The following is a 16,013-nucleotide window of genomic DNA, read 5'->3' on the forward strand; positions in this document are numbered from 1 at the left end:
CCAAGCATTGTTGCTCACATTATTGCTGCCCTTCGTTTCAGCAGCCTCGAGTGCATAGGCTATGACTTGACAGTCTCCTTTACAAGACACATTTCTCCTCCCCAACGCCACGCCAATAACTATCGTCCGATCAAGAACCTTCCTGCCAAACGGCAACCTGCAGATCACGTCATGGCTGCAGCCATGTCTGAGCTCCCTTATCCACCACCCAATGATGTTGAGGGTGCACCAAGTGCTGTCATCGAGACAATATATCCTGACTCAGAGCCCGAGTCAGAGCCAGAGCCAGAGCCAGAGCCAGAGCCCGAGTCAGAGCCAGAGCCAGAGCCAGAGCCAGAGCCAGAGCCAGAGCCAGAGCCAGAGCCAGAGCCAGAGCCAGAGCCAGAGCCAGAGTCCGAGTCTGAGTCAGAGTCAGAGTCGCATGCTGATGATGGTACGCACATTTCTATGAAGAATCTGGAGGATCCTCACCTGGTACAAGCCACTGCTATCTCCAGCGCCCCCCTTCTCAACCTCGCATCCCAAGCGCCTGAGGAGCCTGACAGTATCTATTCTGCTACACCCCATCCTTCACAATTCCTGTATTCAGCTCAGTCACCTGAACTGTGTGGCAAAATTCGTGTCAGGGACACAATCTACATGATCACAAGGATCCTGTTTGCGAGTCGTGGCCTTGTTAGTCGCGGAACTGTCTGCTACTTGGTCTCTTTGGATGATAAGGAATTCATCATCAAAGACCATTGGGTTCAGGGTAAGGAGGATCAGGTGATCTTGAATGAGATCGAAATGTTGAAGCGCATGTCTGGCGTCCCTGGCATTCCTGAGTTGGTGGATTGGTGGGTGGTTGAAAGGTCGAATGGAGAACCCGATGTGACCAGCAAATATCGAAAACAACTGCAGCACCTAAGTATTGCAGGGACCAGTCGCTCACACATTTGACTTGTCTTGATGCCCTGCGCTCGCCCCCTGCATATGTTCCGAACTCTTAAAGAGTTCGTGAAAGCGCTGAGGGACATCGTCATCAGTAAAGTGTTTTTTTTTGATTGGCAATCTTTGAACTGACAAATCTAATTTCAGTTCAATGCACGGCGGTGGAGGAACGCAAGGTTCTATACCGCGACTGCAGCTTAAATAACGCAATGATTGTAGATCTGTTAGGAGGTGGTAGTAAAGGGTTTCTAATCGACTGGGAGTTTGCAGTGCGCATCAACCCAGATCTGAAGTATGCCATCGGTGGTACAGTAAGTGCGTTCAGTTAATTACAGTACGTCTAGTACTGATCTGTTCATCCAATCTACAGGGAACAATCCCGTTCATGTCTTGCGGGCTTCTCGCCCAACTCTCAGATGCACAACAGGCAGTGCTGGGTGGAAAGAAACCGAAATATATCCTGAAAATGTCTTCAAACACTTTGGCGTTGCCTGTATCGCATGTCATTCAATGCTTTTCAGACGACCTCGAATCACTTTTCTTCATCTTCATCTGGATTTGCATCAAATTCTGTGGCTCCCATGGCCAGGTACACCAGGATATGATAGGAAACTCAATACCTGATCGCTGGAACAACATGGACCTCGAATCCTGCGTGGCCTTCAAGGGCAATTTTTTCGCAACCAAGAAGGAGGAATGCTGTCTTGTAGATGAGATCCATCCTTACTTCAAAGACTTAATCCCTCTCACCAAGGAGTGGTGTACGGCTTTGAAGGACAACATGGAGAACCCTGTTTCCTTCAACACCATCCTTACATTATTGAACACTCATCTTGACCGCCTTCCGGATGACGAGGAGCTCATTTCCACTGTCAAGACGCTCAGAAAATCTGCTGCTATTCTCACAGACCGTGTCGAGAAGCATGCTGCTTCGTAATCTTTCCCCATGGAATTACCCAAGCGTTGGAAGGCTGATGGTATTTCGGAGACTGACAACAAGTCAGATGATTAGCATACATACAGGCTGATTATTCAACGTAAACATCGTTTTTCATTGCTACTTTGCTGTACTCTCATTCTCACGTTGACCCAATGTACTGCATTTTTGGTTGTTGTGACTTGTATGACTTATAAATTATGTTTCTTGGCAACTTGACTTCACACATTTATTCTCATCAAGATGAGTCACTCGAAACATGCAGCATTGATTATTACATGGTACGTGCTTCAGTGTGATGTTGCACGCATTTTTGAAATGTAATACTGTCCATTACTCACATCAAGGCCGTTCTGTTGGTCCACCTGGCGCCGAGACATGATATTATTATATAAAAGACTGGTGAGTTTGCGACTTGATGAATCACTAGACTCAGGCTTCACCTCTTTCTCTATCCTCCGTGTAGTTGCAATCATGCCTCCTCGTGCTATTAACAGCCCCGAGAAGAAGAGGCCGAAGCACAAAGGCTCAGATGCTTCAACTGGCAGGGCAGGTGTATCCAAAAAATCTCGTCAGGCTATGGACCTCACCGAAACACTCAGTGTACCACTTGTTTCCCTTGGCCTTGCTGAAGCTGAAGATGGTGCTCCACGACATTCTGGCCGCCCCAATGCAGGGACCGGAGGTAGGAACAGCCAGCTAGAAAAGATTGGTGCAGTCCTTGAGTCTCAGTCTCGAAGTCGTCCTCCCAAGGGCTCCACGTCCCTCAGTCCTAATATCCCAGTGAACCCTCAGGCTCCAGAACCAGCTCGTAAAGGACGGAAGGGTCGTTCAAAGGTCAGGCATGTAAGTATTCATTTTTACTAATGCTGATGTTTGCATTCAGGTGGTTCCTCCACCTTATAGTTCACTCACGGTTACCAATGGTCCTGCGAGCATTGATAACACAGGTCCTGGTCTTTCAATGCATCAACCTGGCAGAAGGTTTGGTTTTGTTGCTCCTCCCAGTGCTGGCCATAGTCTTCACGAGGCTAACAATCCACATGTCGCTGTTGGCTCGAAGGCTGTCAAGAAGCATGCTACGAAAGTAGCTCGTGATCCAAACCCACGCAATATCATACTGCCACTCACCACCTTCATGGAACAAAACTTGGATCCGGCCCTTTTCGAGGAGGACAACAATGTCAGGCGTCAATCTATACTGCGAGAATCCCAGCTATTGAACAGCGGACCCAAAGTCAGCAGCACCAACGACAGCGATGATGAAGACAAGGACAAGGACGAGGATGGGGATGAGGACGAGGATGGGGAGAGGGAAGAGGATGAGGATGAGTCAGACGAGGATGAGCACACCAATGAGAATGGGTACCAATGTCACAATGGCCATCCAGGTAATTTCCTTTATCGTACTGAGATCCACCTGATGTTGTTCCCTCTTTCAATCTTACAGGCTTTTCAAACGAATCGCTACCTTCGCAGCCTCGAGTCGTTCGTCATCTCTCACCTGAATTCGATTTTCAGTACTCCCACGATGAGGATGACATGGCTGCTCAGACGAGCCTCAATAAAAACACTGTAGCAAGATCTCAATCCTCGACCGTCCACCAGAACAGTGACTCCCAGGTATGCTGACATGGATTTACTGGCATTGCACTTATTCTTTTTGCTCTTAAGGGCTCTCTGGATCCTTCAGGTAGGAGTGCAACAGCAACAACAGACACAACATTCTGAGGTGAGCAAATGGTTTTTATTCTGAACAAGGCTCACAGTGATCGTTTGCATACCTCGAAGCCTAGCGATGTGTTGGAGTCCCACCACAAGAAAAATGGCCAGCCCCACCTTCCCAACCCTGAAACTCTCGAGCTGCCTCATCAAGTAGCCGAGCACACTGATGACCAACAGGCTCCCCGGAGAAACAGAAAGACAAAACAGTCAGAAGATGGGCCCAAACCTACTCTATTAGCTTGGTATGGGCCGCACTGGAAAAGCTTCCTTGAGCACACCAAGGGAGAATGTCGTGTGGAACACGCACTTGACGATCTGTTCCTGAGTTTTGTTGATGATCTTCCAGGGTCAGTAACTGAAGTTCTCATCGCAACTTTAGTCATTTGGGACAAGGAAGGAAAACAATTTGAAGCTGGTGCGTGTTTGCTTCTTCTTGCGCTAATTTGTTTCATGTTGCAATCCAGGGGTTTGGCCAGAGCAAAAGTGTAACATGGCTCGATTGGTATGTGTTTCGCTCTCTTAATTTACAGTCTCGCTGATACAATAGGTCTTTATTGAAGTTATATGATGATCTTTCGACCTGGCAATCAGAACTCCAGAAAACTGCCATAGGCTTAGCACCTCTTGCATACTCACTTGTTCCCCCCATGTCAGTCCCCGCTCAAGAACGTGCAATGTGGGTCCAGAATGCTGCTTCACAATTACTTTTGGAATCCGAGTTTTTACGGTGTAGAAACAACGATACAGAGAGGAACAAAAGAGGCTCCTAGCTGTATCTATAAAAATGTTGTAGGTCGAGTGTTGCCTAGTCTGCGTTACTTGAGGAGACAAGTGCGTTCGACCCTCAAGGGAAGCGAGTGCAGCGAAGAAGATCTAGAGGTACACGCTGAAGTGAGGCGCGAGAAAGCGCAGGTGCGCGCAAGGCACGGGAACGCGCGCGCATATTAGCGCGAAGCGTGGGAAAGCGCGTGCGCGTATGCAGAAATGAGAGACTATGCTTAAGTGATGATATAAAACAAGATAAGAGATGTGAGATGTGATGTGCTAATCAATAGGTTTCTACTGCGACTTTCTAGATATTAAGTAGGTAAGTAAAGATGGGTGAAAAAGTAAGTCAGTAATAGTATGTACTGCTGGCGCTTATATAGCGCTAGTGTACGGTCAAATAGAGGGGTGTAAATTTACAGGCGTAAATTTACACCTGTAAATTAGCATTAATCAGCATGTGAATCTCGAAGGGCATTTTGGGGGTGTAAATTTGGGTGAATTTGGAGTTTGCCAATCCGATGGGCGTCTCCGTGGTGGTGAATCTGTGAATCTTGCAAAGTATCTGCACTAGGGCTAGGGCATAACATTCACAACCATGAATTGTGAAATGAGAAATAAGCTACAGTTACTATCTCTTTATCTTCAAAATCTCCCCGAAACCATTCCTTTGATTCTAATGTGAGTAACATTTTTTCGCGTGTTAAGTTCTCAGTCTCATACTGACTACACAGAAACTAAAAACACCATACAAACCTCTCGTCAAGTGGCATGATATGGAATCCACTATCCTTGGCAAGCGGTCCGCTGAAGATTTGCCTCCTGCTGGTCGAATGCCTCCTCCACCTGAAGCAGGGACAGTGGACTCAGACTCGGACTCGGACTCAGCAGAGTTTGACAATGGCACAGATTGGTTGGATGGTCCAGCTGCTCTTTCAGAGTTTAGGACAGTGGAGAAAGATTTGTTCGTGCTTGCGGCATCCAGCGGTATTGATTTGTGTGCACCAGTCGGGTTCTGCACCAACAAAGAAGGCCGCAAAAACCTTGTCTCCGTCCGTCCCTGACCCTTCTGCTTGGGACGAGTGGAAAGTTGAATAACTCACCTAATTCACTGTAATTCACAGTACATTTGACCTGATTCACCTGTAAAATAGCGTTAATTTACAGACATGTTAATTTACGGTAATTCACAGTGGTGAATTTGAAGGCCTCTGGACGCACTGTAAATTTACCCTGTGAATTTCGGACAGTTCCAAATTGACCGTACACTATATAGCGCGCCTAAGCGCGGTCATGCGGAGCCGAAGCGCTACCGAGTAGGTATGTAAGGATATATATGGGTGAGAGTCCATGATAAAAATAAAGGTGGAACACTATGCTAATAAAGGAAATGGAAATATACGCACTAGGGAGCTTGGTGGACAGTGGATGGATGGCTGGCGCTATAGGGCGCGCAAGTGCGGGAAAGCTGCGCCTCATATAGGAATTGCTGTGGACAGTACACAGAGTGGTGCTGCGAGTTGGTGCTGTATACTCCCTTAGTGGAAACTGCCATATCACACCATGAGAGGCATGAGTCTCTACAACGGTTTGGATTGGATGCATTGGTGAGTGATTGTGCACTGACTCTGACGACATACATTAAAATCACTAGGGCAAAACAAGGAATTTCGCTCATCCTGGCCTTCGTGACGCAGTTATTGGATTCTTTTACACAGGGCCATACCAAATTGCCTGGAAGAGGCCAGATATCTTTTGCAAGCAATTGCCCATCTCATGTTTGGCTTTGGTTTCCGCTGTGGTACTTTCTTACTTTATGCCTTGACATCATGTATTGACATTTTTATAGTACAACTGTGTCCTCGACGGTCTCATCAAAAATGGTCACGGCAAATCTTATCCCAAGTTCTCTGCCAAGGAATACGGCCCGATATACCGCCAGATGGCCAGAATGATCGATCAAATTCTTCAACATCCATATCACGGTCCCAGGTTAGTAGCACAACTTCAGGAATGGGCTGAAACAGGATGGCAAGAACAACCTTTTTTTATTGAAATTTAGGATGCTGATTATTTTCACCCAGGCCGCATGTCTAAAACTCAATGGCGCTGAGGAGACCAAACACACCCATCTACAAATCATCCTCGACTAAGTCTTTGCATTCCTGTGTCCGAGTTACAGTACTACCATAGTTTGGGAGCCATTTTTTGTTTCGTATTTTGCTACTACTAGTATACTGATGTTTCCATACCACATGATTGAATATATTGCCATCATTCCTAAACACCTTGGGTGGACTGTACATAAATGAATGTGTGCACAATGATTGCTCTCCGAGTGCTCTGTGAGTGTCTGTACATACATAGACAGTGAAAAATGTGCAATTTCACAGGTAGTTGTTATTTACTGGGTGGTCTGTGAGTATCTGTACAGATATCCACAAAGTAAGGAGCTACTGTGACAAACTGGCTAGTAGGGACCAAGCTGTAGAGCTTGTGCGCTGTACAGCTCTGTACAGATCATTCTGGTTTGCAGATGTAGTGTAGGGCATGAGTGGTGGTCGTAGTAGTAGCATGCTGCAAGGTTAAAGATAGTAGTAAATGAGAAAAAAAAACATGCGCACCTAGAACAAGCGGACAAGCAATGAACAACTGAGTAAAATTTTGTTGAAGTTCATCATTTGCACATATTTGTTTTGCTCATGTGACTGCTTGGTTGATATTGAACCATTTGTGTGTATTTGTTTGGCTCGCATGACTTTGGTTTGAAAACTTTCTGAACTTCCGATGTCGATCCCTCATTCCTCAATGTTCAACATTGTCAGCCTCAACCATCAAGCCGATAGGTATGTCTTAGATTTTTTTGAAAGTTCTATTTAACATTTGTAACTACAAACTAGGTAGTTCATAGTTGTCCTTCTGCGCTCATCATTGGATTGTGAGTGTGTCAGTCCTTGTTTGAGCAAGAGCCACACTGATCCAAGTCGTTGCCCACTGTTTGCAGGAAGTGAGTGTGTCGATCCTCGTTCCAGCAAGAGCCACGCTGATCCAAGTCATTGTTCACCGTTCGCAGCAGGCCAGTGCGTCAATCGTCATTTGAGCAACCGCCACGCTGATCCAAGTTGTTGTCTGCCATTCATAGGAAGTGAGTGCATCAATCGTTGTTTGAGCAACTGCCACAAGTCATTATCCGCCACTCACAGGAAGTGAGTGCATTGATCGTCGTTCAAGCAACTGCCATGCTGATCCAAGTCATTGTCTGCTGTTCGCAGGAAGTGAGTGTGTTGATCGTCGGTCGAGCAACTGCCACACTGATACAAGTTGTTGTCCACCATTCACAGGAAGTGAGTGTGTTGAACCTCCTCTGAGCTCGAGCCATGCTGATCCAGGTCATTGTCTGCCATTTGCAGCGGGTGAGTGTGTTGATCCTCCTTCGAGCTCGAGCCATGCTGATTGACATTGTCGTTCACCATTCACAGTGTGTCGATCCTCCTTCCAGGGATCACCATACATTCTTTCTATAAATCCACTTGCACATTTCACTAATGTAGCTTTATTAGCTTATGCTCATCCACTTAGGTATTTGCGGTCAATTGTAGCTATACAGTAATTACTTTTATGTGTATCTTCTATGTAATCAAATATCAGTTGTTTTTTCTTGTAAAATTGTCCGATGTGTGTGATTTGTGAACCAGAATTCAACAAATACTTTCTGCAATTCACAACATTTTCGCATGAAATATCATCAAATTTTTGATAATTATAATTGACGGAGAAGGAGGTAAAAAAGTCTGTCTAGCCTGCATAATTCTTCTAATTTTCCTAAAGCCCATAATTTGAGGAAATAATCAAAAATTATCATAATTTAGTGAAATTTCTTTGGGGAGCTTTTCCCTGATGCTCTGGGGCAGGCAAGGAGATGGGGAGACAGAGTTAAGGCAGAGCAAGAACATGCAGCATTCAGAATCAGATTGAGTCCTCTGGGATTGTAGACCCCACGTTCTCTCATGAGTGTTATGATTAATCATTCACCTTGGACAGCTGTTCAGTGCAATTTTGTTAGCACAGTGGTGCTAGTGCTGCTGTGGTCCAGTCCTGAACCATGGTTTGTGTTGGAAGCTGAACGTCTGAATGCATTGGGACATGAAGGAACAGGTATGAGCACACAATGACATCAGCTGAGCCTTGCATCCACGTATGTTTCAGAATGATATGTTTTCTCTCCGAGTTTTACTGTATGTTAAAAGAGTGTTTGCGCCGGAGAAACATCTCAGTCCTTTTACCGAGACTGAGATATGAGCCTTATATTTTCATTCTTTTGTACACAAGCTAACATTACTATTAGAATACATTCTCTTCTAGGTAGCTACCAATGTACACAGAGTCCTTTTACCGAGACTGAGATAATACATTCTCTTCTAGCTCCGTCTAACGTCTGCCCAAACACACTTAATGCTACAGTTTGAACTGGACTTTTGGTCTGGTTCCCCACTGTAGAAGAGGAATTGGTAGTGGGATTATATGGGTAGTATGAGATGTAGTCAAGTAGTCCTCAATGAGCGAGATGTATGTTGACCAAAGGGGATTGCTACTGAGAAGGTTCCTCTAAGTTTATATGTGGAGGGAAACACTGGACCAGACACTTGGTCAAGCCTGGTAAGGCACATGACGATGAGCGAAGCACTAATGAGTGATAGTGAGCAATGAGCGACTTATAATGGAAGCGCATGCTGAGCAGAAGCGATGTGCATGTGCGGGTGGTGGAGCGGAGTGACTGTTAATTAGTTTTCAAACTAATTGACAGAGTCTCTGGTAATATATGGTGGTGGGTGCTCGTATTGTACTTAGATACTTAAGTTTTGGTTGATAGATATGAGGGAGAACTTAGACTTAGAGTCCAATGATGTGCGGGCAGAAAGGTACTCAGTATACAGTTTTAAGCGCAAGTACATATGTATATATACTAAGTAGTGTTAAGTGCTGTCAAATGCTAAAGTGAACTGAGAAGTGAGGTGGATATGAGATAATATGTAATATAAGGGTCCATGACAAAATATATGGAATATGTCCATAAGCGTCAGAGATATGTCAGAATAAATGGAAATATCATAGGAATAAACACCGACGAACCGAATAGACATGGAATGGATGGACAGAGGATGAGCAACAGAACCAAGAATGCGCGACCAAAGTGCTTGTGCACACAAGCGGCTGATGAAGCACTTGAGTGTGCTGGGTGAGATATGAGACGTGCTATATTAGGAGGTGATTGAGACACTGGGAATTTAGATCCCTGCAAGCCCACAGAGATATTGGTCTCTACACTGCAAGGAACCACTGAGACGACCACTACCCACCGTATCATCAGAAACATCCAAATCCACCACCAATCTGCCCACTGCCACCACCACACCTACTGGTCAATATAGGTATTTGCATGCATTAGAAGACAAGGAGGTGGATAAGTGCATCATTAAGCGCTTACTCGACACCAGTCTCAACATTCCTGTATGAGAGTTATGTGCCATATCACCTGAGATCAGGAAGCAGTTCCACAAGATGACAGCTACCAAATGGGTAACTGTTGGTGCTGTTTCAGTCAATGAGCTATCTGAACACCCAGCAACGGAAGAATGGCTGGGTGCATACAACAGTGTTTGTATGCAAAACAATGATAGCAAAGTAGTCATTGATCACTTCATGCCACTACATTGCATTCATGCAATAACATATGAGGCCCAGGTACTTACCTGCATCCTTGACCAAGGCACCAAAGTTGTGGTCATGTTGCACACAATTTGGTAGTCGTTAGGTATTAACCTCTGCTCAGACCATAAGCTCAATATGGAGTTGGTCAGTACTTCTTGTGATGCTACACTTGGTGTCATCAAAAACATCCCCATTCCCCAGGTTATTAGGATCAAACTTGAAAGTTTGATGTGCAATCTGCTCTTCTTCTTCATATGAAGCAGGTGTTTGGGAGTGCAAGCTACAATGTGAAAGTACACATGAGTCAATGTCAAGGTGTGATTTCATAAAATAAAAATGTTATCGCTCGCAGGTTTTGAACCTGAGCAGTCCAAGAGAAACAGATTTTGACTCTGACGATTATTTGACAATTTCATCTTTAGCAGGTTTTGAACCCACGCAGACAGATTTGGATTCTGTTGCATCAACTGCTTGGCTAAGGCCAGTTAGATGCACTCCTAATGAATCCATTCAGAAGTGGATCCTAAGTGTATATTTATCTGCATTTTGTCAGCTCTAACATTAATTTCTAACATCCCCCTTGAGTCCAATCATATGTGATCCTTCATGCTATTGAAAGAACTGCCTTTAGGATTCACTTGTGAATGGGTCCATTGGAAGTGCCTCTCACTGGTCTTAGCCAAGCAGTTGATACGACAGAATCTAAATCTGTCTGTGTGGGTTCAAAACCTGCTAAAGATGAAATTATCAAGTGATCACCAGAGTCAAAATCTGTTTCTCTTGGAATGTGCAGGTTCAAAACCTGCGAATGATGAAATTTATTTTCTATGAAAACACATCTTGACATTGTCTCATGAATGATTTTCTCAACAACTCATCTCGACTGATGTTAGCCATGTCATTGCTGCAATAGATTCAAAATCTGTTTCCATTGAAGTCTACAGGTTTGAAGCCTGTCGAGTGACACATTTTTTGTATTAGAACATGTCTTGTATATCTGCTCATGTACAGCATTTCAAATGTTGATCTTCATTGGTCTTAGTCAAATTGTCACCAGAGTCAAAATCTGTTTCTCTTGAACTGTGCGGGTTTAAAACCTATCAATGATAACATTTTTATTTTTATTCTCTGAAATCACACCTTCGCATTTTACACATGAATCTTAAAATGAATTGGAAGGCCTCAAATTTCTGGTGGCATTATGACTTTCTTGGAAGAGAAACCAAAAAAACTCAAAGCTGGTGTATGAAACCATGTTCCACTGCTAGCCTTGCAGCAACTTGTTTTATGATCCATGCCAACTGTTGAACATTGTCCGAGTCACTCTCTATCAATGATATCAGAGACTGTCTATGATTTAATATTCAAGGCATGTTCTAATAAAAAAAAATGCAGCATTCAATGGGTTTCAGACTGTCAAGGTGCATTTTCATCAAATAAAAATGTTATCATCAGCAGGTTTCAAACCTGCGCTGTCCAAGAGAAACAGATTTTGACTCTGATGATCACTTGACAGTTTCATCTTTAGCGGGTTTTGAACCCACGCAGACAGATTTAGATTCTGTCGTATCAACTGATTGGCTAAGACCAGTTAGATTCACTTCCGATGAATTCATTCAAAAGTGAGTACTCAAGATACATTTATCTGCATTTTATCAGCTTTTTCAATAGCATGGTCAGTGTTGATTTTTTATCCTACTCTTATTGCAAAAGACACAGACTTCCTGCTGGGGGTCTTGACTTCAAGACCTGTTTGTCTAACAATTTCCCTAAAAAAGTGCTGATGGAAGACCACCATGGTGTGTTCATGAGTGAAAATTGACAATGAAAGGATCACACAGTGTATTTTTGACACAGAGTTCAATATATGACCAAAGTCTTGATGCAAACTCAGAAGGATATAAGTACAATAACAATATAATTCTTTCTAAAGGTCTTGACTTGGTCGAAGAAGAAAAAGAGCAGATTACACATCAAACTTTCAAATTTGATCCTAATAACCTGGGGAATTAGGAAAAACACAAATCTATTAAGGCTGAGATTCTTTATTGTGCTCATTCAAGTGATTGCCAGAATCAAAATATATTTCTCTTGAACTAAGCAGGTTTGTAATATATATAATGATGTGTCTTTTGCATTAACTTGTGATTCATCACATTCCACCATTTTGGATTTCATAGAATAGAAATGTTGTTGTTTTTAAACCTGCACAGTCGAAGAGAAACAGATTTTAAATCTGGTGACAACTTGACCAAGACCAATGAAGATCAATTTCTGAGATGCTGTCTATGAGCAAATATTCAAGACACGTTCTTAGAGAAAAAATGCGACATTCGACAAGTTCAAGTTTCAAACTTGTTGCACTCTGATGGAAACAGATTTTGATTCTGTTATGACAGTCACTTAGCTAAACACAACTGTGATCAGCTTGCAAGCAAACCGACCACGAGCAAATTTTTCAAGGTGCGTTTTCATAGAAAATAAAATTTATCACTGGCAGGTTTCAAACCTGAGCAGTCCCAGAGAAACAGATTTTGACTCTGATGATCACTTGGCAAATTCATCTTTAGCAGGTTTTGAACCCACGCAGACAGATTTATATTCTGTCGTATCAACTGCTTGGCTAATACCAGTTGAATGTGCTTCCAATGAACTCATTCAGAAGCGACTTACATACTTTTGCCTATTTTCTGCGCTTCTGACTTGCTTCTGCACACTTAGAACACACTTAGAGTTACTTATATAGCACCATGTATCTTTTGACTCTGAACAACTTTTCACCACCATCTTGCATATTGTGGGACTCAAAGTCTAAAATACGCTATAACTGCTATTTGATACTGAGCGCTTGAAAGCATCTAAGCGCAGAATGTTGCACTATTGTCTAAATACTTCTGCTTTATCTCAGAACTTCTTCAGGTCATTAAAATCAAAACTGGAAAATTTGATGTGTAATCTGCTCTTTTTCTTCAACCAAGTCGAGACCTTTAAAGAGAATTAAATTGTTCTTGTACTCATCATTCCGAGTTTGCATCAAGACTTTGGTCATACATTGAACTTTTGTGCCTTGAGGTTTCACTTTTGAATGAGTTCGTTGGAAGTGCATCTCACTGGTCTTAGCCAAGCAGTCGATACAACAGAATCTAAATCTGTCTGTGTGTGTTCAAAACCTACCAAATGTTGAATAGCCAAGTGATCGCCAGAGTCAAAATCTGTTTCTCTTGGACCGTACAGGTTTGAAACCTGCCAAGGATAATTCTCATTTTCTATAAAAATGCACCTTGATATATGCTCATGGTTGGTTTACTCAAAAGCTCATCAGAGTTATGTTTAGCCAAGTGGTTGTCATCACAGAATCAAAATCTGCTTCCATTGGAATGCAACAGGTTTGAAACCTGTTGAATGTTGCATTTTTTTCTATTAGAACGTGTCTTGAATATTTATTTCCTCATAGACAGCATCTCAGACACTGATCTATATGTTGTTTTTCCTGTTAGAACACACCTCAAAATGGACAAATGTGTACTTTCCTGAGAGCACCATCTCACTGGTTGTGTGATTTTATAAAATAAAAATGTTATCATTGGGGGGTTTCAAACCTGCACAGTCCAAGAGAAACAGATTTTGACTCTGATAATCACTTGCAATTTCATCTTTAGCAGGTTTTGAACCCACGCAGACAGATTTGAATTCTGTCGTATCAACTGCTTGGCTAAGACCAGTTAGATGCACTACCAATGAGCCCATTCAGAAGTGAATCCTCAAGGTATGTTTGACTGCATTTTGTCAGTTCTAGTATTAGTTTCCAATATCCTCCTTGAGTCCAATCATATGTGATCCTTCCATTGTCGGTTTTCACTCATGACCCAGCTGTTAATATCCCAAGACATCACAAACATCATCGGCCCACTATGGTGGTCTGTCATCAGCACTTTTTCAGAGCAATTGCTAGATAAACAGGTCTTGAAGTCAAGAGCCCCAGAAGAAGTCTGATGTCTTTTGCAATAAGAGTGAAATAAATAAAAAGTCAATCATGGCAACCATACTATTGAAAGAACTGCTTTGCTTTTACTTTTGATTGGGTTCATTGCAAGTGCATTCAACTGGTATTAGCCAAGCAGTTGATATGACAGAATATAAATCTGTCTGCGTGGGTTCAAAACCTGCTAAAGATGAATTTGTCAAGTGATCATCAGAGTCAAAATCTGTCAATGATAAATTTTATTTTCTATAAAAACACACCTGGTTTTCTGAGAAACTCATCTTAAATGATCTTAGCCATGTCATTGCCATGACTCTGGTCTGCATGCTTTTTGAACTCTACACACTCTGAAGGTCTGTCTTTGTCAATCCTAAATCCCTCTGAGTGATCATTTGCCCATGGACATTTTCTATATCTATTTCTGTTAAACCAAGCAGGCTTAAAACCTGTATAATAACATGGTTTTTCTTTTGCCATTAAAACTTGCCTTGAATGCAAGCTCATGAGTCATTGCATCCCACCATTTTGTATGGTGGTCAAATGCAGATAAATGTGCCTTGAGGGTTCACTTCTGATTGAGTCCATTGGAAGTGCATCTCACTGGTCTTAGCCAAGCAGTCATTACAACAGAATCTAAATCTGTCTGTGTGAATTCAAAACCTACCAAATCTTAAATAGCCAAGTGATCGCCAGAGTCAAAATCTGTTTCTCTTAGACCATGCATGCTTGAAATATGCTGAGTGATACATGTTTTTGACCTGCTCAGTCCAGGAAAATCAGATTTTGACTTTTATAACTCCTGAACTAGGACTGATTGCAAACCTGTAGGCTTTGATTGAAACATATTTTGAATCTATTGTGGTAACGATTCGGAAAAGAGCATTTATGATGGGTTTTGAAGAAAACTATCCATGAGGAAATATCAGGGTTTAATTTCATAGAATAAAAATATCATCATCGGTGGGTTGAGTGACAACTGACAATGGAAGGATTGCACATGGTTGGACTCAAGGGGGATGTTAGAAATTAATGTTAAAACTGACAAAATGCAGGATAAATGTACCTTGGGGATTCACTTCTGAATGGATTTATTGTGAGCGCATCTAACTAGTCTTAGCCAAGCAGTTAATACGACAGAATCCAAATCTGTCTGTGCAGGTTCAAAACCTGTCAAAGATGAAATTGCAAGTGATCATCAGAGTCAAAATCTGTTTCTCTTGACTTGGTAGGTTTGAAACCTGCCAATGATGACATTTTTATTTTATGAAATCACACCCTGTCCCATATCAAGCACTGCATTTTTGTGCGCGCCCTACATTACATGTCCATCTATTGTCCAATCCAATACTGCTAGTATATTTTCATCATTTTATTTTTATGTCATGCTGAAGGGTACACCCAGCTACAGACCACAATGTATAGATGCAAGAGAAGCATTCTCGCTACATTCTGCTGCAAAACTAGTGCAAAGCAGTAACACCTGGGCTGCATTGAAAAAGATAAAACAGACACGAATGATATCACTTTGATGAATACTTCAAAATGTCTAACTGTCCCTATTTTCTTGCACTTGGGTCTCTGAGAATCTATACACTGCAAAATATTTTGCAAGCAGGTTTTGAACCTGCATGGTTTGAAAGAAACAGATTTTGACTCTGTTGCAACATCTACTTGGCTAAGACCAGTGATGTGAAGCTCTCAGGAAAGTACACATGAGTCGATGTCAAGGTGTGTTCTAACAGGAAAAATATATATATATATATCAATGTTATCATTGGCAGGTTTTAAACTCGCACATCCCAAGAGAAACAGATTTTGACTCTGGTAATCACTTGGCAATTTAATTCTTGGTAGGTTTTGAACCCACACAGACAGATTTAGATTCCGTCGCATCAACTGCTTGACTAAGACCAGTGAGATGCACTTCTAATGAACTCATTCAGAAGTGAATCCTCAAGGCACATT

At 42.5% G+C, this 16,013-nt stretch overlaps 2 protein-coding genes across 2 annotated transcripts; both read left to right on the forward strand.

The window, feature by feature from the left end:
• Nucleotides 1-972: 972 nt before the first annotated feature.
• F5891DRAFT_1180257 (uncharacterized protein) lies at nucleotides 973-1,867 on the forward strand (the record flags this gene model as incomplete). Its single annotated transcript, XM_041365897.1, has 3 exons — nucleotides 973-1,024; nucleotides 1,078-1,241; nucleotides 1,301-1,867. 3 exons carry the CDS (start codon nucleotides 973-975, stop codon nucleotides 1,865-1,867), a joined length of 783 nt encoding a protein of 260 aa, XP_041234293.1.
• A 3,119-nt stretch (nucleotides 1,868-4,986) lies between these two features.
• Nucleotides 4,987-5,625, forward strand: F5891DRAFT_24823 (uncharacterized protein). The gene has a single exon (XM_041371063.1). The coding sequence runs from the start codon at nucleotides 5,129-5,131 to the stop codon at nucleotides 5,453-5,455; it is 327 nt and encodes a 108-aa protein (XP_041234294.1). The 5' UTR covers nucleotides 4,987-5,128; the 3' UTR covers nucleotides 5,456-5,625.
• The last annotated feature ends 10,388 nt before the right edge of the window (nucleotides 5,626-16,013 follow it).

Source organism: Suillus fuscotomentosus (genome assembly GCF_016647785.1).
Source record: "Suillus fuscotomentosus strain FC203 chromosome Unknown F5891scaffold_1, whole genome shotgun sequence".
NCBI lineage: Eukaryota > Fungi > Basidiomycota > Agaricomycetes > Boletales > Suillaceae > Suillus > Suillus fuscotomentosus.

Bases quoted from the DNA above. Each gene is read 5' to 3' on its own strand.
- F5891DRAFT_24823 (XM_041371063.1), top strand. From the start codon at position 5,129: ATGATATGGAATCCACTATCCTTGGCAAGCGGTCCGCTGAAGATTTGC.